Source organism: Pleurodeles waltl, chromosome 4_2 (assembly GCF_031143425.1).
Source record: "Pleurodeles waltl isolate 20211129_DDA chromosome 4_2, aPleWal1.hap1.20221129, whole genome shotgun sequence".
Classification (NCBI taxonomy): Eukaryota; Metazoa; Chordata; class Amphibia; order Caudata; family Salamandridae; genus Pleurodeles; species Pleurodeles waltl.
The window spans coordinates 483946804-483969008 of NC_090443.1; the positions used below are offsets into that span (position 1 = coordinate 483946804).

General features: G+C 48.0%; 1 protein-coding gene across 1 annotated transcript in view; it reads left to right on the forward strand.

The window, feature by feature from the left end:
• The window catches only part of RNASEH2A (ribonuclease H2 subunit A), an 80282-nt gene that overhangs the window by 14087 nt on the left and 43990 nt on the right, over positions 1 to 22205 (forward strand). The window contains exon 2 of the mRNA XM_069231858.1: positions 190 to 261. Within this exon, the coding sequence (XP_069087959.1) occupies positions 190 to 261 (72 nt within the window). The remainder of the gene's footprint in view (positions 1 to 189; positions 262 to 22205) is intronic.

The window sequence follows — 22205 nt, forward strand, 5'->3', positions numbered from 1 at the left end:
AACTTCCTAAGTTACTATATTAAACACACTGTGCTGGCGCTGCAAGGTGAATTTATTGTAGGTGTTGTCTGCTAGCATGTGACCTGTTTCCGTTGATGGTTACGCACCCTCATTTATGCCTTTACTTGAACCATTTCACTATCTAGCACCACTGCTATGAGTTTAATGCTTGCTTCCTTATTACCACAGGCCCTATGGTGTATGGCATATGTTACTGCCCGGTGTCCAAGAAACAGGACTTGGTGGATCTGAAGGTCGCAGGTAAGCCATAAAACCAAGAGCCATGCTCTCCACGCTGTATTGTCCCTATATTCTTTGTGTGAACTTTGGAGGCACCAACAAACGGAATTCACCTATGCAGTCAGTGTGGATCAGAAGACTCCTGAATTGACTTTCCCACAGCATTCACCACCCAAACCCGAGCTATTCCTTCTCCTTTTCCATCGATACAGCAAAAACAGGGTTTGGATGCCAGTTCTATGCAATTTCATGGAAATTCCATTACTGATAAATCATTTTGCCTAAACTGTTTAATTACATTTTTGCAAGACAAATGTAAAATTTCCTAGCTATTGTAACACAGATTCTATTAATGTCCTCTCTTTATTATTGCCAGCAGCTATAAATCGTAAAAACAAAACTGACTTTCCCCAAAACAACTCTTATCCAGTCATGTGCCAGACTGCATCTTAATGGTCTCTTGTCTCTTTTCATTGCCCATTCTTCATGAGACAGATGGCATGACTTGTCCCCAGCTTACTCCTGTCTGGAAGCTTCATTTCTTGTAAATACATCAATTAAAAGATCTAATCACAAAGCAGTCTGTTTATTCTATGAAACACCAAATACAATCATTTAATTCCTTACATAGCCATTGTCGTTAAAATCTTGCATAGCTCTAAAAATGAGTACACCCAGGGTAATGTAGTCAAAAGCATACCTATCTATCAAGTACCCCGCCCTGCAGCCCAGTATAGTGTCTTATCCTGTAACCCAATAGGGTGGGTATGACGAGATCTGTTTGTCAGGTGGGATGATCCTCGCCTCCTTAGGAGAGCCGAAACTTCCCAATACGACGGCTCAGAAATCTTGTATTCTTTGTCAGGACTGGAGGTGCGAATTATGCTTGTTCAAAACTTGCTAACAACCAATGCAGCCTTAGCCAAGACTGATTTAAAGTAAAACCTTCTAAAAGTCGATCCTGAAGACCAGTTGGCTACGTTTAATATGACTTCCAGCTGAGTTCAGAGCATAAAAGCCTTTGAGGCAATAGCCTCACGAGCTGAATGTGCCCAAGAATATTGGTGTCTATTCTTGCTTCTTGCATGAGCCAACAAACCTATGAATCAGTGGCTGGGGAAGAAACAGCTTTGTGTTTTACCCATGTAAATCATCAATTGTCTCTCACTTGGGTGGCAGAAGCCTGTCATTCATGCTTTGATAAATTTCACCGCACACAATTTTGGAGTATCGTCAAAACTGGGTACGAGTGGACCCTAGACTTAGATTTAGTGTTTCTGGAAATATGAAAGTGTCCCCATCTGGAGTGAATACTCGACCTGTAATGTCCAAGTTCTGACATCCAAGAACTGTATGCAGAATGAGACATAAATGCAGAGAAAATTTGCCTAAGAGCTCTTTCCTGGATAGATGTTTGCTGCTTTGCCCAGAGCAGAAACGTTTAAGGACCACATTGACATCCCAAAGGGGCGAATATCTGGGCTCTGGAGGAAGGGGGCGGTATATTACTCACAAATTTTCTGACTAATTGGTGTTACTCCATGGGTGCTTCATAGATACTAATTTGGCCTGCTGATATGACTTATCTAAATGTGTTTACAGGCCTTCAAGCCATTCCTTCAGTGTGATGGTAGACAGTAAATGTAAGATGTGCACAATGTCAATCCCTACAGTGTTCACATCTCTCTGCAGGCACCAACTCATCCATCTCGCCCAGGCTGTCCTGTAGTGTTTGATCGTTCTATCTGCCCAGTCCTTGAAGAGATGCTTTGTAGTTTGTTGCAAAAATCCAGGAATTTCCTTCTAATCCTCAATTCCATAAGATGTAGTGTGCCTTCTACCACCAGATGGTGTGGGTTCCGTGATGGATCCAGAAGGACTTTTTAAAACTGTGAAAAATGGATTATAAAATACTAAGAAAGTTCTGTTAAAACTGAGTACCATATTTGAGACCTCCATGTCGGTATCACTAGAACCAGTCCTGTTTTCTGTCTCCTAACCAGGGCAGAGAGCCACATGATAATTGTGAAGGGGTGGGGGGGGGGGGGGGGAGTGTAACTGGTTTCTTGACTTCAATGATGAAAGAAGGCTTTTGTTGCTGGTCCGTTTCGATCTGGTTTTAAACTGCCAAGAAGCGACCCCGCCCCCCCCCACTCTGCTCAGAATTTTGTTTTGAACACCTTTGAGTCCAATTACCAGGGGTTCGTGTCCTTAGAGTGCCTCCAATGCCAGTCTGCCACATTTATTGGCTTTTCCTAAGAGTTTTGTACCGTCGCATATATTTGGTTGTCGAGGCCAGTGGCTGAAGTGGGGAGGTGGGGCACAACGTGCCCATACTTTTTTATTTTTTATTTTATTTTATTATGTGAAAACGGTCCACCTACCTGTTACGAAAAGACAACCGTCCCGGTACGGCATGCATCGTCACAGTTCCTATTCTTCTTTTAATGCACTTTGACTGCTGGCCGAGGCAGAAGTTTAAAAAGTTCTTGGTCAGATCGGAGTGGGAACTGGACCTTGTACCTACGCCGACACCCCGCCGCCTTGCAGGCAGTTGATATAAGCCAGACTCCGTAATATCAAAAGCGGCCCAGAGTCATTCCAAGATTCCGTCCATGCCTAATTCTACATGACCAGACAGAAACGGTTGTAGGCTAGGCAATATCGGAATGCTCTTCTCTTCACCGGCAGCCACTACTGTCCAAAGCTGCAAACTCCCTGGCAATACTAGTCCTCTATGACTGACAGATGTGGTCGGATAGCGCTTTATTTTTTGACCTCTTGCCAGAGGATGTAAAAGAGGAGGCCGCTAAAAATCTGCAGGAAGGGGAAAGAACCTCCAGCAGTGATTGACTGCACGATAGATATCTCTTCGACTGCATTCCATCAACTGGCAGGTGCAGCTGTTCTTAGGATGCAGGACTGGCTGAAGGCAACATTTTAGGCCAGAAATTCAGAGTAAGATCCCTGATATTACCATGTTCAAGCATTCTTTGGCAAACATGTGGACGATGCTGTCCAGACCATAAAGACAGCCACCAATGTGGCTAAATTACTGGGAACACTACAAAAGAGGAGAGAGCCCTTTCTGGGACAGAAGATAATACTCCGAGAGAGGGGGCTATAAACCGTACAGGCAACATTACCAGCCCTTTCAAAGCCACTATCCCTCCCAATATTCCAAACAACAATACAGGTAACCGCCTCCAATGGGGTACAGACGCCTAGAGGTAAACAACCTTCCAGGGGTAGGGACATTGCCAGAAAGCAGTGACCATTCAATGGTACTATTTGCCCCCCACCCCTGCGGACAATTCACGAAAACAACTTGGGGGGTCGAATCGCAAATTCTCTGCCAATGCTCTCTTAAAACATCAGACAGATGGGTACTAGATGTCATCGCTCATCGTCACGCGAGAGTTCATCAAAAGACCACCAAATGCTCCCCCAAAAGGGGCACCACCTACCCATCTAAAAAAAAACTTCTGCTACAAGTATCAGCCATGCTAAAAAATAAAGGCAGCCAAAGAAACAGAGGGGATTGGTTTCTACTCTTTTCATCCTTATCCAAAAAAAGTTAGGAAACTGGCACCCCATGTTAGATCTTCAGAAACTCAACAAATGCTTAAGAAAACGATAATTTTGCATAGCTTCCCTTCAGGATGTACTGCATATTCTCAAACAAGGGGATCACATGATGGCTATGGATCTCCAGGATGCATACTTCATGTCCCATTCATCTGAAGCATTGCAAATTCCTATGATTCAAGGTAGCCGGCACCCACCACCAGTTCAGACTGAAAAAAGCACCTAGCATTTTCACCAGTTGTCTGGCTCCAGTGGCAGCCTATCTCAGACCGACAGGAGTGCAGGTATTTACATAACTAGAAGACTGGTGGATAAAAGTGCCTACATCTCGGCAAGTCACAAGGGACACAACAGCCTGCTTCTTACTCTTCGGCAGCCTAAGCCTCATGCTCAACTAACAGAAATATCATCTCCGTGCAGCAACAGCCTTGTCCTTGGCAGCGTTGCTAGATACCAACCCGAACAAAGCGTTCGCCTCGCCAGAAAGGCAGACGAAGATTCAACAGCTAGCAGGAAATTAAGCAGAAAAAAGTCTGTTTCTGTTTGACTATACAAGTAATTCCTTGGAATGCTCTCCTCCTTCACCCCACTGATTCCAAATTGTTGTCTTCATATGCTACAGTTGCAAGAGGAGTTGGACAAACAATGGTTACAAATCCAAGGGTCGTTCAACGACCTCATTCGGATTACTCCAACCATGATCACAGGAATGCACTGGTGGGAGCAGAAGCAAACCTATCCAAGGATCTAACATTTCTTGCACAAATTTTGGATTATGTGAGAAGCGTCCCTGAAGGATGGGGCGCTCATCTCCAGGAATTAACAATAAGTGACAAGAGGAACTTCCTTTAGAAGAAAATAGACAAACTTGCTTGAACTCAAAACTATAGCTTTGGCCCTAATCTCTTTCCTTCCCTGAATAGCAAAATCATCAGTGCTAACCTGCACAGACAATACCACTAGCATGATTCAAATAAACAGGGGGCACATGCTTGCCAGCGCTGTCACAACAGCTAAAGGAAATCTGGAAATTGGCTCTGCAACATCACATAACACTCAAAGCAGAGCATGTGCCTGGAGCAACCAATGTCCTTGCGGACACATTGAGCAAGACCGAATCCAGCTGTCACGAATGGGAGATAGATCAACAAATTCTGTACAACATCTTCAATCATTGGGGCAAGCCAAACTTAGACCTGTTTGCGACGAGAGAATTGGAAATGCCAATTCTTCGCAAGCTGGCACCCACAGGAGGTATCTGGGGGGGGTGGGGGAGGGGGGGGGGGGGGAGTGTGTTTTCGATGAGATGGTCGGGATCTATGTGCATGCTTTTCCCCGGGTCCTGTTAATTCTGAGATTCCTCAGGAAGCTGAAGAGAAAACCTTGCAGAGTACTCCTGATTGTTCCGAGTTGACCAAGGCGATTCAGATTCATAGAACTCCTGCTCCTCTCAGAACAAGCCCATATTCAGCTGAAGCCCATTCCAATGTCACTGATGATGAACCAAGGCCAGTTCCTTCATCCGAACCTGACATCGCTACACTTACCGGCCTGGCTTCGGAGTTAATTGAATTTGCCATGCTAAATATTCCTTCAGACTGCAAACAAATCCTTGCCAATTCCAGGGCGGATACCACTAATAAGACCTGCAGACTTGAACAGAAACATTTCTGTCTATGGTGCCTCGAATCTGAGGTTCACATTATCTTATCACCACTGGAACAACTTCTTCTGTATCTGCTTCAGTTGGCAAAATCCAGCTTAACCCACTCTTCCATCAGCGTGCACGTGCCAGCGGTTTCAAGATTCAGAAGAACGAATAACGCCCTTGCTGTGATCTAGCAGGATAATAAAACAATTCCTCATCAGGACGTTTTCTCCTGTAAGGATACCTCCTCCTTCATGGCATCTAAATGTAGTACTGGGGCAGTTTAATGAGGGCCCCATTTAAGCCCGATAATAAAACAATTAAAATAACTGACTTGGAAAACAGCACTTCACATAGTGCTCAGATCAGCAAGGAGAGTCAGTGAACTTCAATCATTCACTTTAAAAGAACTATTCATGCAAAGCAAGCAAGACAGTGTGGTGCTTAGGATCAATCCTAAGTTTATACCAGAAGTACCTTCGGATTTCCATCTGAATGAACCCATAGTACAAAGGACTTCTTTGCCAACCCTCAAGCTATGGCAGTGAAATCTTTACATACACTGGACGGCAAGATGTATTGAATTCTACTCACATGGAACTCTTCAAATCTGCATAGCAAATCAGTTATTTGTTGCCTCTGGAAACCTACGAAAGGGATTACCTGTTTCCAAACAGAGGATAGCTTGGTGAATTACAGCAACTATCCAGTTCTGTTACAGGCAAACTGAATAACCATTGACAAGCAAAGTCAAAGCTCATTCAACCAGAGCTGTCACCACGGCTCTCTTTGCTGGTGAATGCCTAGCAGCAACATGGTCCATCAGGCACACCTTTACACAGCATTATTGCATGGACATTTCTGACAAGTGATGCAGCTTTGGGGCAAGCAGAGTTACGCCATCTGTCTAAATAAGGTGAGCCATTTCTTTCCCACCATCCGCTCTAGTATAATAATGTTACTGTTTACCAGTGTTAGGTGCTAACTATTCATGCATGTGAATTTATGAAAGATCCAATACGGGAGAAGAAAATTAGTTAGTTACCTGTAACTGTAGTTCTCCAGTATTGGATTCACATATAGATTCACATGCAACTCACCCTCCTTCCCATAGAGGCGCCCCTTATTTTCAAAACTCTATCTCACTTGTGCTAGACAATCTGAGGAACTGAAGCCTCTGTGCCGAGGAATGCAAAGGGTACTGTTGCCTGATTTGTTGGACTTATTAAATGATGAGAATAAGCAATTCAAGTGATTTTTTTTTTTATTTTATTTTTTTTAAAGAATTTACTCCTATGTATACCATTGACTACTGTTTTCTATGTGGGACTCTCACTTCGTCAATGGGGGAATGATTCAAGCAAGTGACGTTTACTCAACCTTAAGCTCAAGCCTGGGTAGCTGTGATTGCGAGCAATAAGGCTTAGCAAAGGAACAATGTGTAAAGAATTTAACAGCACCAAACAACGAAATAAAGTTGCACAGCACAAAAGAAATAAGGCACTTACGTGGACACCAGAGGGTTTTTAAAGCAAGATCCAAACTTTATAGGGCGACTGCCGTCAACGTCAATGGAATGTTCCTGATGCTGAGGGATGCAGGCAAAAAGATGCTCAAAGGATGCTGCGGTTGTGGTGTGGTCAACAGGAGTGTCTTTGTAGTCGGTCCACGGGTGAATTGGATGGAACTTGGCCACTGAGATCTGAGGTCCCTCAAAGTCTTCTACGTTGCAGTAGGAGTCCAGCCAAAGCTGGTTCTCTGGTCAGTCTGCACCGCGGTTGAGTCAAAATCCTTAAGTGGCGGCTAGATTCTTTTCGGTAGGTTGAATCCGGACGCTGACAGCACTCCCAAGTCCGGCAGACATGGATGCCACTTTTGGCTATCTCGGATTTGTCCTCTTGAGTGCCTAGCGACTGGTAGCGGCAAAACTTCTGCTGTGACTACCAACTTGTCAATTTAGGCTCTTTCAGCTCTTGAGTCCCTTGCAGCTGTTCCAGGAAATCTGCCAACTGATCCTTAGAGTGATTGCTGTAGGTTGGGAGCCGGGAATCAACCTTTCCCCGAGCCAGCAGCTTAAGCCACTGACCCAACGTTGCTAGCCCAATGTGCAGCCGGTACAGTCCTTCCGACATTGCAGCCTGTGGTTATTTGGGTCCACAGGCAGCTGGGCAATCCTTCTATCATCTTTTATCCAATTCCAGCATGATCAGATGGTCAAGATGCGTGGCCATATTTATCCCAGGAAAGTGCTCTGAGGGCACCACGCGGTCATTAGCCTTAGAGCTACTGGGTCACCTCCTACATGATGATGAAGTTCCTGTGATGTGTGGCATCTGGCGATCCCAGAATGCCACATTGTTGCCCCTTTCACGATGGCACTACCCTTCCTCGGTCGTCAAGATCTTGTTAGCCCCCCCTTGAGGTGTGGCTACCTGAGGGCCACATGCCCATGATTAAACCGGTTTGGGATTGAGGTTTTCCCCCCTGTAAGGAAATGCCTCCTTGGCATGGTTACCCCCTGACTTTTTGCCTTTGCTGATGCCAAGTTATGATTTGAAAGTGTGCTGAGGCCTGCTAACCAGGCCCCAGCACCAGTGTTCTTTCCCTAACCTGTACTTTTGTTTCCACAATTGGCACACCCTGGCATCCAGGTAAGTCCCTTGTAACTGATACCTCTGGTACCAGGGGCCCTGATGCCAGGGAAGGTCTCTAAGGGCTGCAGCATGTCTTATGCCACCCTGGGGACCCCTCACTCAGCACAGACACACTGCTTGCCAGCTTGTGTGTGCTAGTGGGGATAAAATGACTAAGTCGACATGGCACTCCCCTCAGGGTGCCATGCCAACCTCACACTAAATATAGGTATAGGTAAGTCACCCCTCTAGCAGGCCTTACAGCCCTAAGGCAGGGTGCACTATACCATAGGTGAGGGCATAAGTGCATGAGCACTATGCCCCTACAGTGTCTAAGCAAAACCTTAGACATTGTAAGTGCAGGGTAGCCATAAGAGTATATGGTCTGGGAGTCTGTCATGCACAAACTCCACAGCACCATAATGGCTACCCTGAAAACTGTGAAGTTTGGTATCCAACTTCTCAGCACAATAAATGCACACTGATGCCAGTGTACATTTTATTGTAACATACACCCCAGAGGGCACCTTAGAGGTGCCCCCTGAAACCTTAACCGACTACCAGTGTGGGCTGACTAGTTTTAGCAGCCTGCCACACACCAGACATGTTGCTGGCCACATGGGGAGAGTGCCTTTGTCACTCTGTGGCTAGTAACAAAGCCTGTACTGGGTGAAGGTGCTTCTCACCTCCCCCTGCAGGAACTGCTAACACCTGGCGGTGAACCTCAAAGGCTCACCCCCTTTGTTACAGCACCCCAGGGCACACCAGCTAGTGGAGTTGCCCGCCCCCTCCGGCCACGGCCCCACTTTTGGCGGCAAGGCCGGAGGAGATAATGAGAAAAACAAGGAGGAGTCACTGGCCAGTCAGGACAGCCCCTAAGGTGTCCTAAGCTGAGGTGACTCTGACTTTTAGAAATCCTCCATCTTGCAGATGGAGGATTCCCCCAATAGGATTAGGGATGTGCCCCCCCCCCCCCCCAGGGAGGAGGCACAAAGAGGGTGTAGCCACCCTCAGGGCTAGTAGCCATTGGCTACTAACCCCCCAGACCTAAACACACCCCTAAATCGAGTATTTAGGGGCTCCCAGAACACAGCAAGATAGATTCCTGCAACCTAAGACGAAGGACTGCTGAGCTGAAAAACCTGCAGAGAAGACGGCGACACCAACTGCTTTGCCCCAGCTCTACCGGCCTGTCTCCCCACTTCTAAAGACACTACTCCAGCGACGCGTTCCACAGGGTCCAGCGACCTCTGAAGCCTCAGAGGACTACCCTGCATCTAGAAGGACCAAGAACTCCAGAGGACAGCGGCTCTGCTCCACAAAGACTGCAACTTTGCAACAAAGAAGCAACTTTGAAACAACACACGTTTCCCGCCGGAAGCATGAGACTTTGCACTCTGCACCCGACGCCCCCGGCTCGACTTGTGGAGAACAAACACTACAGGGAGGACTCCCCGGCGACTGCGAGACCGTGAGCAGCCAGAGTTGACCCCCCTGAACCCCCACAGCAACGCCTGCAGAGGGAATCCCGAGGCTCCCCCTGACCGCGACTGCCTGCTTCAAAGACCCGACGCCTGGTAAAGACACTGCACCCGCAGCCCCCAGGACCTGAAGGATCCGACCTCCAGTGCAGGAGCGACCCCCAGGTGGCCCTCTCCCTTGCCCAGGTGGTGGCTACCCAGAGGAGCCCCCCACCCCCCCCCCCCCTTGCCTGCCTGCATCGCTGAAGAGACCCCTTGGTCTCCCATTGAAACCTATTGCGAACCCGACGCCTGTTTGCACACTGCACCCGGCCTCCCCCGTGCCGCTGAGGGTGTACTTTTTGTGCTGACTTGTGCCCCCCCCCCCCCCCCCCCCCAGTGCCCTACAAAACCCCCCTGGTCTTCCCTCCGAAGACACGGGTACTTACCTGCTGGCAGACTGGAACCGGGGCACCCCCTTCTCCATTGAAGCCTATGCGTTTTGGGCACCACTTTGACCTCTGCACCTGACCGGCCCTGAGCTGCTGGTGTGGTAACTTTGGGGTTGCTCTGAACCCCCAACGGTGGGCTACCTTGAACCCAACTTTGTTAGTTTTGCAGGTAAGTAAACCACCTACAGGGTTCAAACACTTACCTCCCACAGGAACTGTTGAAAATTGCACTGTCTAGTTTTAAAATAGCTTATTGCCATTTGTGGGAAAACTGAATTAGCAAAATAGCATATACAAAGTTCCTAAGTGAAATACCTTTAATTTAAAGTATTGTTTGTAAATCTTGAACCTGTGGTTCTTAAAATAAACTTAAGAAAATATATTTTTCTATATAAAAACCTATTGGCCTGGAATTGTCATGGTGTGTGTTCCTCATTTATTGCCTGTGTGTGTACAACAAATGCTTTAACACTACCCTCTGATAAGCCTACTGCTCGACCACACTACCACAAAATAGAGCATTGGAATTATCTCTTTTTGCCACTATCTTACCTCTAAGGGGAACCCTTGGACTCTGTGCATGCTATTTCTTACTTTGAAATAGTACATACAGAGCCAACTTCCTACATTGGTGGATCAGCAGTAGGGTACAAGACTTTGCATTTGCTGGACTACTTAGCCAATACCTGATCACACGACTAAATTCCAAAAATTGTCATTGGAAACAGATTTTTGAAATTTGAGCTATTTTTCTACATTTTTAAAAGTCCTGCTAGGGCCTTATTAGTCCCTGTTAGCACTTCTTTTAGAGTTTAAAATGTTTGAATTAAGTTCTAGAGATAGTTTTAGAAACATAATGTCTAATGCAGAAGATAATGTGATGGAACTCAACGTCACCCCTTACCTGCATCTTAGGATGTCAGAGTTAAGGTCTCTCTGCAAAACCAAAAAGATTAAAACTGGTTCAAACCCTACCAAAGCACAGCTCCAGGAGCTTTTGGCAGAGTTTGCTAAAAACAACCCCTCTGAGGATGCCCTCCCAGAAGAAGAAGCTAGTGAAGTGGTTTATCTCCCACCCCCACTCCTAGTTAGGGAGAACAGGGTCCCTCAAACCTTGACTCCAAATGTGATAGTCAGAGATGCTGCTTCTCTCACAGGAGAGTCCAGCAACTCTGGAAGCATTGAGGACAACCTCAATGAGGATGACCTACTGTTAGCCAGGATGGTCAAAAGATTGGCTTTAGAGACACAGCTCTTAGCCATAGAAAGGGAAAGACAAGAGATGGGCCTAGTTCCCATCAATGGTGGCAGCAACATAAATAGGGTCTGAGATTCTCCTGACATGTTGAAAATCCCAAAAGGGATTGTAACTAAATATGAAGATGGTGATGACATCACCAAATGATTCACAGCTTTTGAGAGGGCTTGTGCAACCAGAAAAGTAAACAGATCTCACTGGGGTGCTCTCCTTTGGGGAAATGTTCACTGGAAAGTGTAGGGATAGACTCCTCACACTCTCTGGAAAAGATGCAGAATCCTATGACCTCATGAAGGCTACCCTGTTTGAGGGCTTTGGATTCTCAACTGAGGAGTATAGAATTAGGTTCAGTGGGCTCAAAAATGCTCGAGCAAGACCTGGGTTGACTTTGTTGACTACTCAGTGAAAACACTGGATGGTTGGATTCAAGGCAGTGGTGTAAATGATTATGATGGGCTGTACAATTTATTTGTGAAAGAACACCTGTTAGGTAATTGTTTCAATGATAAACTGCATCAGCATCTGGTAGACCTAGGACCAATTTCTCCCCAAGAATTGGGAAAGAAGGCGGACAATTGGGTCAAGACTAGGGTGACCAAGACTTCCACAGGGGGTGACCAAAAGAAAGGGGTCACAAAGACTTCCCAGGGGAAGAGTGTTGAGACATCCAAAGGGAAAAGTAAAGAGTCTTCTATAGGGCCCTAAAAACCTGCTCAGGAGAGAGGGCCCAGAGCCCCTTCACAATCCAATTCTGGGTACAAGGGTAAAAACTTTGATCCCAAAAAGGCCTGGTGTCGTAGCTGTAATCAGCAACGACACCAAACTGGAGACCAGGCCTGTCCCAAGAAAGGTTCCACTTCTAACTCTACTCCAGCTAACACTGGAATGGCCAGTCTCCAAGTGGGATCAACAGTGTGCCCAGAGCAAATCAGGGTTCACACTGAAGCTACATTAGTCTCTGAGGGTGGGGTGGATTTAGCCACACTGGCTGCCTGGCCCCCTAATATGCAAAAATACAGACAGCAACTCTTAATTAATGGGACAAGTGTAGAAGGCCTGAGGGATACAGGTGCCAGTGTCACCATGGTGACAGAGAAACTGGTTTCCCCTGGTCAATACCTGGCTGGACAAACTTATCCAGTCACCATCGCTGACAATCAGACTAAAGTACATCCCATGGCTATAGTAACTTTAGAGTGGGGAGGGGTCAATGGCCTGAAACAGGTGGTGGTCTCCTCAAATATCCCTGTAGACTGTTTGCTTGGAAATGACCTGGAGTCCTCAGCATGGCCTGAGGTAGAACTCAAAACCCATGCAGCCATGCTGGGTATCCCTGAACTGGTGTGTGTCAAGACAAGGGCACAGTGCAAGGCTCATGGTGAAAAAGTGGTCTTGGAGCCTGGAAAAAGGGCCCAACCCTCCAAGAGAAAAGGAAAGAAAACTGGGGAACCAGTTTCAACACAACAAGAAAAAGAGAACCTCTCTTCCCAGGAAGAATTTCTGCCCTCTGAGGGAACTGAGCCCATGGAGTTGGAACCTTATCAGGTTGAACTCCTAGGCCCAGGGGGACCCTCAAGGGAGCAGTTGTGTAAGGGGCAAGACACCTGTCCCTCTCTTGAAGGCCTTAGGCAGCAAGCTGCTGAAGAGTCCAAAGGAAAAATAACAGGAACACATAGAGTCTATTGGGAAGATGGACTCCTTTACACTGAGGCAAGAGATCCCAAACCTGGTGCCACTAGGAGAGTGGTAGTGCTTCAGGAGTTTAGGGAGTTCATTCTGACCTTAGCTCATGATATTCCTCTTGCTGGGCATTTGGGACAGACCAAGACGTGGGAGAGATTAGTCAACCACTTCTATTGGCCCAACATGTCCCAGAAGGTCAAGGAGTTTTGAGTCTCCTGTGCCACCTGTCAAGCCAGTGGTAAGACAGGTGGACATCCAAAGGCCCCCCTCATTCCACTTCCAGTGGTGGGGGTCCCCTTTGAAAGAGTGGGTGTGGACATAGTTGGTCCACTTGAACCTCCCACAGCCTCAGGGAACCAATACATACTAGTAGTAGTGGATCATGCTACTAGATACCCTGCAGCAATTCCCCTTAGGTCGACTACTGCCCCTGCAGTAGCCAAAGCACTCATTGGTATTTTTACCAGAGTGGTATTTCCTAAGGAGGTGGTGTCTGACAGAGGTACCAACTTCATGTCCGCATACCTGAAACACATGTGGAATGAGTGTGGGGTGACTTACAAATTCACTACACCATCCACAAACCAATGGTCTTGTAGAAAGATTTAACAAGACATTGAAAGGCATGATCATGGGGCTCCCTGAAAAACTCAAAAGGAGATGGGATGTCCTCTTGCCATGTCTGCTTTTCACCTACAGAGAGGTGCCTCAGAAGGGAGTAAGTAGGGTTTTCCCCCTTTGAACTTCTGTTTGGCCATCCTGTAAGGGGACCACTAGCTCTTGTCTCTCCCAGCCTTCTTTTACCTCTTCATGAGCCTAAACAAGATATAGTGGACTATGTACTAGGCCTACGTTCAAGGATGGCAGAGTATATGGAAAAGGCAAGCAAAAACCTTGAGGCCAGCCAGCAACTCCAGAAGTTTTGGTATGACCAAAAGGCTGCTATGGTTGAGTTTCAGCCAGGGCAAAAAGTGTGGGTTCTGGAGCCTGTGGCTCCCAGGGCACTTCAGGACAGATGGAGTGGCCCTTACCCAGTGCTAGAAAGGAAGAGTCAGGTCACCCACCTGGTAGACCTAGGCACTAGCAGGACCCCCAAAAGGGTGATCCATGTGAACCGCCTCAAACTCTTCCATGACAGGGCAGATGTGAATCTGTTGATGGTAACAGATGAGGACCAGGAAGCTGAGAGTGAACCTCTCCCTGATCTCCTCTCCACAGACCCAAAAGATGGCTCAGTTGATGAAGTGATCTATTCGGACACCCTCTCTGGCCAACAGCAATCTGACTGTAGGAATGTCCTGCAACAGTTTGCTGAGCTCTTCTCCCTAACCCCTGGTCAGACACACCGGTGTACCCATGATGTGGACACAGGAGACAGCATGCCTGTCAAAAACAGTCTGACCAAGTTAAGGAAAGCATCAAGGTGGAAGTCCACAAGATGCTGGAATTGGGAGTCATTGAGCACTCTGACAGCCCCTGGGCTAGCCCAGTGGTCTTAGTCCCCAAACCTCACACCAAAGATGGAAAGAGAGAGATGAGGTTTTGTGTGGACTACAGAGGACTTAATTCTGTCACAAAGAAAGATGCCCATCCCATTCCAAGGGCAGATGAATTGATAGACAAACTAGGTGCTGCCAAATACTTAAGTACCTTTGACTTAACAGCAGGGTACTGGCAAATCAAAATGGCACCAGGAGCAAAAGAAAAGACCGCATTCTCCACACCTGATGGGCATTATCAGTTTACTGTTATGCCCTTTGGTTTAAAGAATGCCCCTGCCACCATCCAAAGGTTGGTGAATCAAGTCCTTGTTGGCTTGGAGTCCTTTAGTGCAGCTTATCTTGACGATATTGCTGTCTTTAGATCCAACTTGCAGGATCCCCTGGTCCACCTGAAGAAGGTTTTGAAGGCCCTGCAAGCAGCAGACCTCTCTATCAAGGCATCCAAATGTCAGATAGGGCAGGGAACTGTGGTTTACTTGGGGCACCTTGTAGGTGGAGGCCAAGTTCAGCCACTCCAGCCTAAGATCCAGACTATTCTGGACTGGGCAGCTCCAAAAACCCAGACTCAAGTCAGGGCATTCCTTGGCTTGACTGGGTACTACAGGAGATTTGTGAAGGGATATGGATCCATAGTGACACCCCTCACAGAACTTACCTCCAAGAAAATGCCCAAGAAGGTAAACTGGACTGTAGAATGCCAACAGGCCTTTGACACCCTGAAACAAGCAATGTGCACATCACCAGTTCTCAAAGCTCCAGATTACTCCAAGCAGTTCATTGTGCAGACTGATGCCTCTGAACATGGGATAGGGGCAGTTTTGTCCCAAACAAATGATGATGGCCTTGACCAGCCTGTTGCTTTCATTAGCAGGAGGTTACTCCCCAGGGAGCAGTGTTGGAGTGCCATTGAGTGGGAGGCCTTTGCTGTGGTTTGGTCCCTGAAGAAGCTGAGACCATACCTCTTTGGTACTCACTTTTTAGTTCGAACTGACCACAGACCTCTCAGATGGCTAATGCAAATGAAAGGTGAAAATCCAAAACTGTTGAGGTGGTCCATCTCCCTACAGGGAATGGACTTTATAGTGGAACACAGACCTGGGACCGCCCATGCCAATGCAGATGGCCATTCCAGGTTCTTCCACTTAGAAAATGAAGACTCTCTTGGGAAAGGTTAGTCTCATCCTCTTTCGTTTGGGGGCGGGGGGGATGTGTAAGGAAATGCCTCCTTGGCATGGTTACCCCCTAACTTTTTGCCTTTGCTGATGCCAAGTTATGATTTGAAAGTGTGCTGAGGCCTGCTAACCAGGCCCCAGCACCAGTGTTCTTTCCCTAACCTGTACTTTTGTTTCCACAATTGGCACACCCTGGTATCCAGGTAAGTCCCTTGTAACTGGGACCTCAGGTACCAAGGGCCCTTATGCCAGGGAAGGTCTCTAAGGGCTGCAGCATGTCTTATGCCACCCTGGGGACCCCTCACTCAGCACAGACACACTGCTTGCCAGCTTGTGTGTGCTAGTGGGGATAAAATGACTAAGTCGACGTGGCACTCCCCTCAGGGTGCCATGGCAACCTCACACTGCCTATAGGTATAGGTAAGTCACCCCTCTAGCAGGCCTTACAGCCCTAAGGCAGGGTGCACTATTCCATAGGTGAGGGCATAAGTGCATGAGCACTATGCCCCTACAGTGTCTAAGCAAAACCTTAGACATTGTAAGTGCAGGGTAGCCATAAGAGTATATGGTCTGGGAGTCTGTCATGCACGAACTCCACAGCACCATAATGGCTACCCTGAAAACTGTGAAGTTTGGTATCAAACTTCTCAGCACAATACATGCACACTGATGCCAGTGTACATTTTATTGTAACATACACCCCAGAGGGCACCTTAGAGGTGCCCCCTGAAACCTTAACCGACTACCAGTGTGGGCTGACTAGTTTTAGCAGCCTGCCACACACCGGACATGTTGCTGGCCACATGGGGAGAGTGCCTTTGTCACTCTGTGGCTAGTAACAAAGCCTGTACTGGGTGGAGGTGCTTCTCACCTCCCCCTGCAGGAACTGTAACACCTGGCAGTGAGCCTCAAAGGCTCACCCCCTTTGTTACAGCACCCCAGGGCACTCCAGCTAGTGGAGTTGCCCGCCCCCTCCGGCCACGGCCCAACTTTTGGCGGCAAGGCCGGAGGAGATAATGAGAAAAACAAGGAGTCGTCACTGGCCAGTCAGGACAGCCCCTAAGGTGTCCTGAGCTGAGGTGACTCTGACTTTTAGAAATCTTCCATCTTGCAGATGGAGGATTCCCCCAATAGGATTAGGGATGTGCCCCCCTCCCCTCAGGGAGGAGGCACAAAGAGGGTGTAGCCACCCTCAGGGCTAGTAGCCATTGGCTACTAACCCCCCAGACCTAAACACACCCCTGAATCGAGTATTTAGGGGCTCCCAGAACACAGCAAGATAGATTCCTGCAACCTAAGACGAAGGACTGCTGAGCTGAAAAACCTGCAGAGAAGACGGCGACACCAACTGCTTTGGCCCCAGCTCTACCGGCCTGTCTCCCCACTTCTAAAGACACTGCTCCAGCGACGCGTTCCACAGGGTCCAGCGACCTCTGAAGCCTCAGAGGACTACCCTGCATCTAGAAGGACCAAGAACTCCCAAGGACAGCGGCTCTGCTCCACAAAGACTGCAACTTTGCAACAAAGAAGCAACTCTGAAACAACACACGTTTCCCGCCGGAAGCGTGAGACTTTGCACTCTGCACCCGATGCCCCCGGCTCGACTTGTGGAGAACAAACACTACAGGGAGGACTCCCCGGCGACTGCGAGACCGTGAGTAGCCAGAGTTGACCCCCCTAAGTCCCCACAGCGACGCCTGCAGAGGGAATCCCGAGGCTCCCCCTGACCGCGACTGCCTGCTTCAAAGACCCGACGCCTGGTAAAGACAATGCACGCGCAGCCCCCAGGACCTGAAGGATCCGACCTCCAGTGCAGGAGCGACCCGCGACCCCCAGGTGGCCCTCTCCCTTGCCCAGGTGGTGGCTACCCCGAGGAGCCCCCCCTTGCCTGCCTGCATCGCTGAAGAGACCCCTTGGTCTCCCATTGAAACCTATTGCGAACCCGACGCCTGTTTGCACACTGCACCCGGCCGCCCCCGTGCCGCTGAGGGTGTACTTTTTGTGCTGACTTGTGTCCCCCCCCCCCCCAGTGCCCTACAAAACGCCCCTGGTCTGCCCTCCGAAGACGCGGGTACTTACCTGCTGGCAGACTGGAACCGGGGCGCCCCCTTCTCCATTGAAGCCTATGCGTTTTGGGCACCACTTTAACCTCTGCACCTGACTGGCCCTGAGCTACTGGTGTGGTAACTTTGGGGTTGCTCTGAACCCCCAACGGTGGGCTACCTTGAACCCAACTTTGAACCCTGTAGGTGGTTTACTTACCTGCAAAACTAACAAACACTTACCTCCCACAGGAACTGTTGAAAATTGCACTGTCTAGTTTTAAAATAGCTTATTGCCCTTTGTGTGAAAACTGTATATACTATTTTGCTAATTCAAAGTTCCTAAGTGAAATACCTTTAATTTAAAGTATTGTTTGTAAATCTTGAACCTGTGGTTCTTAAAATAAACTAAGAAAAGATATTTCTCTATATAAAAACCTATTGGCCTGTAATTGTCATTGAGTGTGTGTTCCTCATTTATTGCCTGTGTGTGTACAACAAATGCTTAACACTACCCTCTGATAAGCCTACTGCTCGACCACACTACCACAAAATAGAGCATTTGAATTATCTCTTTTTGCCACTATCTTACCTCTAAGGGGAACCCTTGGACTCTGTGCATGCTATTTCTTACTTTGAAATAGTACATACAGAGCCAACTTCACAAGATGGCACTACCCTTCCTCGGTCGTCAAGATCTTGTTAGCCCACCCTAGAGGTGTGGCTACCTGAGGGCCACATGCCCATGATTAAACCGGTTTGGGATTGAGGTTTTCCCCCCCTCTAGCTCTATTCCATTCGGTCTACAGGAACAAAAGGCATCCTGCTCAGGAGTGTTGTGGTTGGTGACCCATCAAGTGACCCCCCCCCACCCCCTGCCCTTTCCGAATGGCTATCCTGGCAGAGGAGGTAACCCCCTCGCTCTGCGGCAGCTGCCTTTGTTCTTGACTCTGGGAGGCGTTCACACAAATCCCCAGGCAGGCAGAAAGCTCTGTGTGTGCCTTTTTGGGCACTGGACTAGTAGAGGCACAGTGTCCTCTTTCTAAAAGTTGTTTTACTTTAAAAGTGACATTAATTGCCACTTGTCCATCAAGTTGCATTTAATGCCACCATTAATTTGATACCTTACATGACCCAGTTAGATAGACCCATTCAGAAGTTAGCCGAGTTGGGATGCCAACTGGTAATCCTGTGTTAGCCGTTCAGGCTACTAACTTTACCCATATCAAAATGACAATTTGGAAGTGTTGCTGTAAAGGCATATCAAAAATGTCTTGCTTAGTGAAATACAGCTCCCTGCTATTGGGCTCTATAGGCCTTTCTTAGGGAAGACTTGTATATATATTAAGGGATAGGGTTTCTTTGCCATTAGTTTGAATGACAAAGTTAAATTGTCAGTGAAAACACTGTCCTTCCACTCTGGTGGAAGACTGGGAGCCATTTTGTACACTGCCACCCACACAGTGGCACAAACAGTGCTGCAGCCCAGAAGGTACCCGGGGTAGCATATACTAGGGACTTATAAGTAAGTCAGTCCTTGCAAATTGGATATATCCAACTGGACATGCAATTTGTATAGGGTTAAACCACTGGCACTGAGGTCTGGTTAGCAGGCCTCTATGCACTCTGTCGAAAAACCAGCATCATCAGTCCAAAAATGTGAGGGTGAACATGCAAAGAGAGGCGTTTCTTGACACTTCTGTTGGTTGTGGCTTGTAGATGTAAGACTGCTGTTAGATCCAAAATAATCTGACTACTAAGCCTGTACTTATATCTCCTCCTCAGTTTGCTCAAAAAGGGTTATTCTAACCCTAGAAATCTCTCCTCTCTGTACCAGTTAAAATATTCACCATCCTGTCCAGAGCCTACAAAGCTGCCATTGTGAAAGGGTCTGATGCATTTTGAGCCAGGGTGTATAGCTTACACCTGATTTTATTTGGTGGTAATTGCGTTTCCGAAAACTGCATTTTGCAACTAGTCACAATTCATACATACGAATTATAAATGGCAGTTTGGAAATCCCTATTTGCAATTTCTTGGAATGGCAAACAGCAATTACCAAAAGAATGGAATTGGAAATTAGGAATAGCTGTAGGAAACTGGCTTAGTGTGTGGTGGGTACCAAAGCTACTTACCTTATACCAGGTCCAGGTATCCTCTCTTAGTGAAGTGTAGGCAGTGTCTAGAAAGCAGGCTCTCTAGAGGTAGCCGTGGATGAGCAGTGAAGGCTTATCTAGGAGACATGCAAAGCTCGTGCAATACCACTGTAATAACACAGCACTTAACACATGAAAGAAAACACTCAGTTATACAAAAATAAAAGTACTTTATTTTTTGGAACACAAGACCACAAAATACTAGACGGGCAACCTACCAATAGGAGGTAAGTAATACACTAAATATATACACTAATAATGAGACATAGGCATAGAAAAGGTTAGAAAACAGTAATAACCAATAGTGACCCTAGGGGGAGCACAAACCATATACAAAAAAAAAAGGAATGCAAACACAGGAGCCCAACCTAGGTCAGTAAACTGGGTAGAGGGGAGCTGGGAGTACTAGAAAACCAATCTCAAAAAAGAGGGACAGGGAGAGTTATGGTCCAGTGCACTGAGTCCCAACAGACTATCAACAAGAAGTAGAGTGCACTGTTCCAGAGAAGGTGGGGGGGGGGTGGTTACAGGGAGCCCAAGGGTTTAGGAGCAAGAGCCCTCACACACCCAGTAGGGTGTCATGCTCCATCATTGGGAGATGCTCCTCGTCAGACCGGCGCTGCAGTGTCTGACGGGCTCCCCAGTAAGGTGTGTGAGGTCTCTTGCTCCTAAACCCTCGGGTTCCCTGTAACCATCCCCCCCACCCCCCCACCCCTTCTCTGATACAGTGCACTCTATTTGTTGTTGAAAGTACTAGAAAACCACTGAGGTAAGTAAGACAGTACCCCGAAGTGACAAGGAAAGCAGGTGTAAATCGCTGGATTTTCCCACCCAGCAGTACTTGCAGGAGTTGGTCGACGATGATGAACAGATCAGCACTGCAGCCCTGGAGCTGGAGAAAAAGTTACTGATGGATGCCGATGATGTCTCACGCTGGAGTGAAGATTGCAGAATGGTGTTGGTGCAGGAATTCCCCCAACAAGCCTTGGCCAAAACAAACTCGCAGTTAGTGGGAAAGTGGTGCTTCCCGGGACCAGCAAGGCCCAGGATGACTCAATTCAGGTGGAGGAGTCACAGGGGAACGTCTGCATCGCAGAGAGTCCACAGGAGCAGAGGCAGTACCCACAGGATGGGGACACGAGTCGCAGAAGAAGCCCTCACAGCACTTGGAGGAGATGGAAACAAGCCTTGGCAGCTGCAAGAGCATGTGGGTACTGTCCTGTGTGGGAAGGCTTACCTCAACCAAAGTTGGACAGCTGGCAGAGAGGACCAAGAGGACTACACGCGACCACTACCCGTGATGCAAGATCCACGCAGCTCAAGATGATGGGAGATCCACGCAACCGGTCGTCGCTTGCTGTAGGTGCCTGCAGTGCAGGGGAGTGACTCCTTCACTCCAAGGGAGATCCCTTCTTCTTAAGCAGGATGAAGAGCTGCAGTATTCTGAGGATGCACGGCCAGGGAAATGTTGTAAAGCTGGCAGGCGATATGGAAACAAAGTTCGGAACAGTCTTCTTTGTTGTTTGCAGCGTTGTCTGTTCCTGGAGAGTCCAGTCACAGTTCCAGTAACCAGAAGTTGAAATGGAGGTTGCAGAGGAGTCCTTCTGGAATCGTAGAAGCCGAATCTGAGGACCCACCCAAGAGAGAGACCCTCAATAGCCCCAAATGGGGGATTGGTCACCTAACCAGGTAAGCATCTATCGGTAGGGGGCCCTGACGTCACCTGCCTGGCCTGGCCACTCAGATGCTCCCAGAGTTCCCTGCCAACCTTGGAAACAAGATGGCAGAACCCGGAGACCCTCTGTAGGAGCTCTGAGCACCTCCCCTGGGGTGGTGATTGACAAGAGTGGTCACTCCCCTTTCCATTGTACAGTTTCGCGCCTGAGCAGGGACTGGGGAGGGGGGGCCGTCACTGGACTGGTGTGGACTGGTTTATGCATAGAGGGCACCAAATGTGTCCTTCAAAGCAAACCAGTGGCTTGGGGAGGCTACCCCTCCCAAGCCAGTCACACCTTTCTCCAAAGGGAGAGGGTGTTACCTCCCTTTCCAAAAGGAAATCCTTTGTTCTACCTTCCTGGGTTTGATCAGATCAAGCAGCAGGCGGGCAGGAACCTGTGTGAGGGGTGGCAGCAGCTTCGGCTTCCTGGAAAACCCTGTAAGACTGGTGGTAGCAACGCAGGGGGTCCTCTAAGGAACCCCCAGAGTGCATGGAATCATACTTCCAATACTTGCAACAGTATTGGGGTTTGATACTGACATGCTTGATACCAGACATACCCAGGTTCGGACTTACCATTGTGTAACTGGACATAGATAGTGACCTATGTCCGGGACACGTGTAAAATGGCATTTGGAATTTGTGGGGGCACCT